This window comes from Nansenia antarctica (assembly GCF_963989245.1).
Source record: "Nansenia antarctica genome assembly, chromosome: 12".
Lineage (NCBI taxonomy): Eukaryota > Metazoa > Chordata > Actinopteri > Argentiniformes > Microstomatidae > Nansenia > Nansenia antarctica.
The window spans coordinates 2,916,837-2,925,034 of record NC_137682.1 but is presented as its reverse complement, the minus strand read 5'-3'; the positions used below and the strand labels follow the sequence as shown (position 1 = coordinate 2,925,034).

The following is an 8,198-nucleotide window of genomic DNA, read 5'->3' as shown; positions in this document are numbered from 1 at the left end:
GAGGGAATTATTTTCACCGGACATTTATGTCCGACGAGTTTTCAATTTGTCGGACTTCAAAAAAAAATACCGGACAAAGTCCGGGAATTACCGGTTAACGGAAACCCTGATTAGTACAGCACATTTCATACAGCAGGGGCAATTCAAAGTGCTTTATTTAAAATTACAAAGTTCAAAGTGCATTATTTGAAATTACAGCAAGAGGAGCATAAGAAAATAAAAATTACAATGAATAAAAGCAAATATAAGAAGTAAATAGATAAAACATTTAAAAAGACAATAGTTAATGGAAAAAAGACATTGATAGAAGTGTTTGTGGTGCAAAACATGAAGGCTTTTAGCTTAGATTTAAATATTTTAAGGGTTTGGGCCTGTTTGATTTCTTCAGGGAGTTTGTTCCAGGAGCATGCGGCAGCGTGACTGAAAGCTGCTGCACCGTGTTTTGTTTTTACTCTTGGAATGATTAGCTGATTAGTCTCAGCTGATCTTAGGGGCCTTGCGGGAATATAGGGTGGGAGGAGATCTGATGTGGAGAGAAACACCAGCTCACAACCTGACTCATATGATTGGACACCCTCAGTCACATGACACTTGTTTCAGTGTTTGTAAGTGAATAGTATTGCGGTCGTATTGCAGAACGTTTGACCACGCTACTGTAACTGTATGCTCCGGCCGTGTGGAGAGTGTGGAGAGTGTATCAGTGCCTCACCTGAAGCCCTGGTTGAGTGCATCCTCAGCGGTGACGATACCGATGTCCACAGTACGGTTCTTCCAGATACGGTTGTTGGTCAACATCTACACAAATAGAGCCAACAGATGATACAGTAAATGGACTGCACTTATATAGCAAAGCTATAGCTGCTCGAACGCTGCTCCAAAGCGCTTTACAACGGCCTCTCATTCACCCATTCACACACACATTCACACACCAATGCATGCAAGGCGCCGGCCCGCTCACTGGGAGCAATTTTGGGGTTCAGTGTCTTGCCCAAGGACACTTCGACAATGATACAGTAGTGGGCAGTGAGCCTATCAGTGTCTACATCCACCATAGAAACCTTGCCTAGCCATGTGGTCTTAGTGATAAGGAAACCTTGCCTAGTCATGTGATCTTAGTGATGAGGCAAACCCTCCAGTTGCACACACCTCACTTCTTGCAGGAAATCCCTGACGGAAATGACAAGTGTGCATCTCCAATGCAACTGATTGATTCAACGGTAATTACCTGCAACACTACACATGTGATCTACTTGATAAAGTGTCCCTGTGGCCTTGTGTTTGCATTGCATTTTAGCACAGTGCGCCGATTAGATAGAAGATGTTCTACAGAGGGTGATGTAACCCCTCCCTCCACTCCCTTCCCCCACCCCTCCCCTGCTGTTGTGTCTCGTTCCCCCCCCCCCCCTTTTCTTCGTTTTGTAATCTTTGGTTGTATATGTTCTATTGTAAAGCGCTTTGAGTTGCATTTCATGTACGAAAGGCGCTATATAAATAAAGCTTTACTTACTTACAAGAATAACAAAAAAAATAATAACCGAGTGGCACAGAAGTGGCATCTGTAATAATCACTAATTTAAGAATGCTTTAGTTGCGGCCCACTTTCTCCACGCCAAACCTTGAGACAATGCAAACACATGGACCTGGAGCATGTCAACATTCCATGGGGGTGGGGGGGGGTAACGACACTGACCAACTTCTATTCAATACTTGGTACCCTGACATCCAACGGTCTAAACCAGGGGAGGCTGGGGGAGGTAGAAATCAGAGGACAAGCTCATTCTAAACGCATGAAATGGAATGATGCCAAAAACACTCTTGATACCACTTCCTCATTCCATTCATTACAACTTGCCAGTCCTCCGATTTCTATAGCCTCATCAGACTCGCCTGGTCCGAATGAGGAACGGGGCTTCAACCTATTCCTTTGAGGGAATATGGACTTCAATGTATTGATCTATAACAGGGTATATACAGGAATCTTGAGGTTAATTTGAAAGTGACAGTTGGATCTAAGTGACAGTTGGATCTAAGTGACAGTTGGATCTAAGTGACAGTTGGATCTAAGTGACAGTTGGATCTAAGTGACAGTTGACACTAGAACAGCCGTGTCTATGTTACCTACAACCTACTGGCATTGTGTACCATTTTTAACATGTCACATTTTGTAAATATGTTCTGTAAGTTGTTGTTTGTATATCTGGATCCAAGTCTTTTGGGAGCACCAGCTGATGCGCGGATGATCTCTCACTTCTCAACTGGAAGTATTTTGGGATGTGCTCATACTCCAAACCATCTTTACCAAACAAATGTGGGATAAGGCAACCACAGACACGCATCTTGCACTCACCTCTTCCACCTCGTCGATTCGTATGGAGAAGTTCTTGCACCACTCGTAGATGTCATCCATAAGACCCAGTGGCATGTCCTAGAACACAAACATCAGCACTACCTTTATCATCATCATCCTCATCCTCATCAGCACCCTCATAGGGACCATAATGACAATGCAATCAAATACATACACAATTTAGTACACAGACATCATTCTCTTTTTTTTTTAACATAGTTATTTTTTCTGAGTGGGGTTAGGGGCAGTCCCACTCATATTTTTCATTTTATTGACAGATACAGTAGAGATTTTAGACAGGAAGGATGAGTGAGAGAGAGAGAAGGGATGACATGCAGGATATGTCCCCGGCCGGAATCGAACCGGGGACCCTGCGGTTACGTGGTCAACGCTTAACCCGCTACGCCACCTAAGCGCCCCCATCTCCCCATACCTGGTGTACTCCTCCGGGCCTCACGTAGGCAGCATGCATCCTGGCTCCAGAGACGCGCTCATAGAACTCAAACATCTATGGACAGGAGTACAAACAGACACACCGATTAGCAGAACATCTACGAAAGGAGATTTTTTTGAGATCTTAGACCATCTACAGAACAAAGGTCAAAGGTCACATAGACAGTGTGTCTTCTAACTGACCTTCTCTCTCTCCTCAAACATCCAGAAGAAGGGGGTCATGGCTCCGATGTCCAGTGCGTGAGTGGTGATGGCCATGATGTGGTTCAGGATGCGAGTCAGCTCTCCGAAAAGTACTGAAAACAACATGGAAGGAAAACACTGAGTATCCCCCACTGTCTGTTCAACATGAGGTGAACAACTACTGCCCTCTAGTGACAGTAAAATAAAAGGCAAAATGCGTCCAGAAAATATGAGCGAGTAACCTCTTTTTGTCTAGCTAAGATAACATGGCTGTAACAAGCGGGTTACACCTTAACTGCTCCTCCTGAGACATCTACTGCCCCCCAGCACTGCGTCTCCTGAAGACACCCGCTTTTCCCCTCTACTGTGTCCCCTAAAAACTTATATTGCCCCCCTTGTACTGTTTCTCTGTTTCTCCAGTGTCTATATATACAACAACAACAAAACTAGGTTTAGAAGAAGGTGATAGAAGAAGGTTTTTCCTTCTATCAATGGCCCCGGGTCTGAGCTGGATTACTCTTCCTGCTACGAATGGTGGATTGATGATTCGCTTGCTTAGTCAAATGTATCGATTGTAAAGTCGCTTTGGAATAAGGCGTCTGCTAAATGCCCAAAAATGTAATGTGAAACAAGCGACTTCTCTCACCTCTGATCCACTGTGCGCGAAGCGGAGCCTCGATGTTCAGCAGCTTCTCCACGGCCAGAGAGTAGGCCTGCTCGTTGCACATCATGGACACATAGTCCAGCCTGTCAAAGTAGGGCAGTGCCTACACCACAAACACAGGGGGGCAGAAGGGTCGACCCACGTCATCAAACCGTCTGTCTGTCAAGTATGGGCGGGGCTTAGTAGTAAGCGTCCTTGGGTCTGAGAAAGGCGCTATATAAATCTAAGATATTATTATTATTATTATTAGACTTCAACCAGTATGAATTGGGCATCATTCTGCTGGCCTAACGGGGCACGAGTAGCCTATGGTGTCAGTTTTTTATATTATACTTGTGTTTCTTATTCTTTTTCCAGTTTATGCCATGATGCCTTACTACAGGTGTGCTATAGTCAGGTTCCTACCTGCAGGTAGGTCTTGTACTCGATGAGTTTCTCTGTGCCGCGGTGCAGCAGGCCTACGTGCGGGTCACACTTCTTCACCGACTCCCCGCTGAGCTCCAGCACCAGACGCAGCACGCCGTGGGCGGCAGGGTGTTGGGGGCCGAAGTTGATGGTGAGGTTAGACACCTCCTTCTCCATGGGAGCATCCTTATCTACAGAGAGAGAAAGAAAGAAAGAAAGAAAGGACTTATTATGACCAAAATCCAAACAGTAACTTTGTTTCTTCTTCTGCGTATGGGTTGTTGTTTCCTCTCCACTCCACCAGGCTCGGGGCCGAGGGGCTACCCTTTTACCACCCCGAGGCCTGGTTGAGGGGCTACCCTTTTACCACCCCGAGACCTGGTTGAGGGGCTCACCCGGGCTATATTTCTGGACACCCCTCCAGAAGCCAGGTCATCGTCTCGTCATCTAATACCGACAGACCATGCATCCCGTTGGGTGGGTGGTACACCGGGCAATCCAGGATAACATGGTCTGCGGTTTGGTCCTCTGCGCCACACTCAGTAACAGATCATAACAGATGAAGACAAAAAGAAAAACAGTCGTCGTGGTCGCCTTACCGTTCCATGGTGGGGGGGACCATTTATCAGTAATGGCACTGGGGTACATCACCGCCCCGGCATACTGCTCCGTCCATTCTACATCTGGCTGCCACCGCTTCTGCCTGGAGGATAATTACAAAATGGTAAATGGTAAATGGACTGCACTTATATAGCGCCTTTTTTGCTGCTCCAAAGCACTTTACAACAGCCTCTCATTCAACCATTCATTCACACATTCACACACCAATGGCAGCAAGCTGCCATGCAAGGCGCCGGCCCGCTCACTGGGAGCAATTTTGGGGTTCAGTGTCTAGCCCAAGGACACTTCGACATGTGGCCAGCCGGGGCACGAACCGCTGATCTGCCAACCTTGTGATCATTAGACGGCGACTCTACCTCCTGCGCCACAGCCGCCCCACAAATCAATACGCAATCTGTGTCACTGGGTAATTATGAAATCCAGGCAGCATGCAAAGCTTAATCTACAAGGCTCTTTAAGTAGGCCAACTCTGAACTCTAACTCTGATAGGCTAACTCTGATCACATGTGCCAAGGAACCTCTTGGGGGCGACTGTGGCGCAGGAGGTAGAGCCGCCGCTTATGATCACAACAAGGTTGGCAGATCGGCGGTTCGAGCCCCGGGTGGCCACATGTCAAAGTGTCCTTGGGCAAGACACTGACTGAACCCCAAATTGCTCCCAATGAGCGAGCCGGCGCCTTGCATGGTAGCTTGTCGCCACTGGTGTGTGAATGGGTGAATGAGAGGCCACTGTAAAGAAGCGCTTTGGAATAAGGCATAGCTATATAAGTCAGTCCATTTAGCCTACCTCTTGATCACAACTCATATTGACCTGGCTTTTGTCAACTCTGAGCAAGCCAGGATTGTGTGACGTCAAAGTTAAAACAGCTTAGAACCAAGAGTGATACACCTACCTAGTTGTTGAGGTGCCTGAAAACCCAAAAGTGAACCAATTCCAATTGATATGACATTCAGGCTCAGTATTAATAAGCTGTCCTCCTAAAACTGAACAATTGACAATCAGATGACTAGCTACCCTAAATTGTTCCTCCTATAAGTGTGTGTGTGTGTGTGTGTGTGTGTGTGTGTGTGTGTGTGTGTGTGTGTGTGTGTGTGTGTGTGTGTGTGTGTGTGTGTGTGTGTGTGTGAGTGAGTGTGTGTGAGTGAGTGAGTGAGTGAGTGGAGAAAACAAGTCCATGTTGGTCTCTAATACTGTCAGGATATAAAGATGCTTTACTGGCATCACGTTGTGTAAAACACTGTCAGGTGTCACGTTGGTTGAGTTACAACAGCAAGGTGGTACCCACTGAGAATGTGAGAAACATACACAACATTACACAACATTACATTGCTAGCTAATGCTAGTAGGGTGTTGATTACAAACTCACTGACTTTCCAGCAATGTCAACATCCCCAAGTTAGCTTTAACACGTGTACTAGGCAACATTCAACTAAAATATGACACAATATCATGACACAGAAGCACAAGGTCGTGTCTGTCAGTCAACACAACAAGATCCTCTTGGCTTAGCATGCTAAAGGCTAGCTAGCAATGAGATGAGCTTTTAGATTACTAACTAGGCTACATAAAGGGCATATCAATGGACATTTTAAATGCAACTGCACGAATTCAACTGGAGCTCACCTGTTTTGCAGGACAGAGCAGCTGGGGCTGATTAAATGACTGTTTAGGAGAGATTTTGTTGAAGGACGTCCGAGTTTGCTAAGCGACCTCAACATTGTCGCCGCCATGTTGGTAAGGTCCCCTCTGACGTAGTGACGTAGGTGAATCTCTTCTTCGTTGGTGCAGTTGTGCAGTGGCGATGATTAGAACGCTGTTGCCACCTGCCGTATTGAAGTGGTATGACATGAACAACGTTTGAAGGGTGATGTTCTGCCTCTCTCTGCAGAGAGGCTGTGCTAATAAACTATGAAAATAGATTCATAATAAACAAACCATTTGGGTACACTGTGTGTGTGTGTGTGTGTGTGTGTGTGTGTGTGTGTATGTTAGCCTCTGTGAGACGATGATTATATTTATATTTACATTTGGATGTTGTGTACATTTTTTTTTACATTTTTGGCATTTAGCAGACGCCTTATTCCAAAGCGACTTACAATCAATACATTTGAATACTAAGCAAGTGAATCAGCAATCCACCAGTCGTGGCAGGAAGAGTTTTTTATTTTATTTTATTACACTGGAGAAACTGAGAAACAGTACAAGGGGGGCAATAGATGTTTTTAGGGACACAGTAGAGGGGAAAGCGGGTGTCTTTAGGAGACGCAGTGCTGAGGGGCAGAAGATAAGGATTAAGGAGCAGTTAAGTGTGTGTTTGTGTGTGTCTCTTAGTTTTTTATTCTCCCTATTTTTATCAATGGCGATAAAATACGAGTGGACCATATATGCAGAGATGGTACGGCTATCCCCCCCCCCCAGCAAAAATAAATTGCACAAACAACATAGTTTATTTTATAAAAAACAGTGCTTTTTATTTCTGTAATACTGTGGAAAAATAATGACATACCATTTTTAAAAAATATTGAGAGATAATGAAATTAAAAAATGAACATTTGATAACTTTTGTTGTACATTGTTTGAACAGTTTTCTCTGATACGAAGAACAGTAAGATACACAATAAGATAAACATTGGAATTTCCTAAATTCAAAGACACAATAATACAGGATACAGTCCTACCAGAGGTATAAAAGTATTGGAACAGGATTGTGAGAGAAATGATATGGACATATTACTGAAACACACTCGCACACATTGACACACACAGACATGCACACACACACATACTGTACACACTGACATGCATACAATATTCACTCACACACAGGAAGAGTACTGTATGTATATGCTTCACATACACACACACACACACACACACACACACACACACACACACACACTGTCGTTCACACATCTATACAAATACACTGTACACATAGATGCGAGCAAACACACACACATGCACGCACACAATCTCTCCAACTCTCTCTCTCTCACACACACACACACAGACACACAGACACACAATCTCTCCAACTCTCTCTCACACACACACACACACACACAGACACACAATCACACACACCACTACATCAATACTGTAGACAAACCTTCATTGAACCTCTCCATACACATTCTCCTCTGGCCCCGATGGCTGATTGAGTGTGAGGACTGAATGATGAAGCGTAACGACATGTTCCCCTAAGGCCGCTCTGTTCTGAAACCCCCCAATACGCCACCCTCCCTCTCTCTCTCCCTCTCTCTCTCTCCCCTGTATCTCTCTGCATCAGCAGGGGGCACTAGGCTTACTGTCGCTCTCCAGAAGAGATGCCTGCAATGCCTCTAGGCCCAACACCTGGTGAGTTTAGAATGATAAGGTTCTATCTCCGTTTAGGGCAGTTCAGAGATATTGAGCGTCAACGTTTTTACATTCCATTATGTTCTGTGAGATGGAACCTTTGTATTTTATGAATTACTAACTCAAAAATTTCAACATTTTAAAAATAACACCACACAGGCATTAAT

At 44.9% G+C, this 8,198-nt stretch overlaps 1 protein-coding gene across 1 annotated transcript in view; it reads right to left on the bottom strand.

The window, feature by feature from the left end:
• The window catches only part of ndufs2 (NADH:ubiquinone oxidoreductase core subunit S2), an 11,307-nt gene extending 4,891 nt beyond the window's left edge, over positions 1–6,416 (bottom strand). Inside the window, exons 1-8 of the mRNA XM_080543310.1 lie at positions 6,298–6,416; positions 4,652–4,755; positions 4,053–4,243; positions 3,630–3,750; positions 2,984–3,096; positions 2,781–2,855; positions 2,348–2,425; positions 710–795 (exon numbers count right to left, since the gene is read on the bottom strand). Of these exons, the coding sequence (XP_080399436.1) occupies positions 710–795; positions 2,348–2,425; positions 2,781–2,855; positions 2,984–3,096; positions 3,630–3,750; positions 4,053–4,243; positions 4,652–4,755; positions 6,298–6,404 (875 nt within the window). The 5' untranslated portion in view covers positions 6,405–6,416. The remainder of the gene's footprint in view (positions 1–709; positions 796–2,347; positions 2,426–2,780; positions 2,856–2,983; positions 3,097–3,629; positions 3,751–4,052; positions 4,244–4,651; positions 4,756–6,297) is intronic.
• Positions 6,417–8,198: the final 1,782 nt, after the last annotated feature.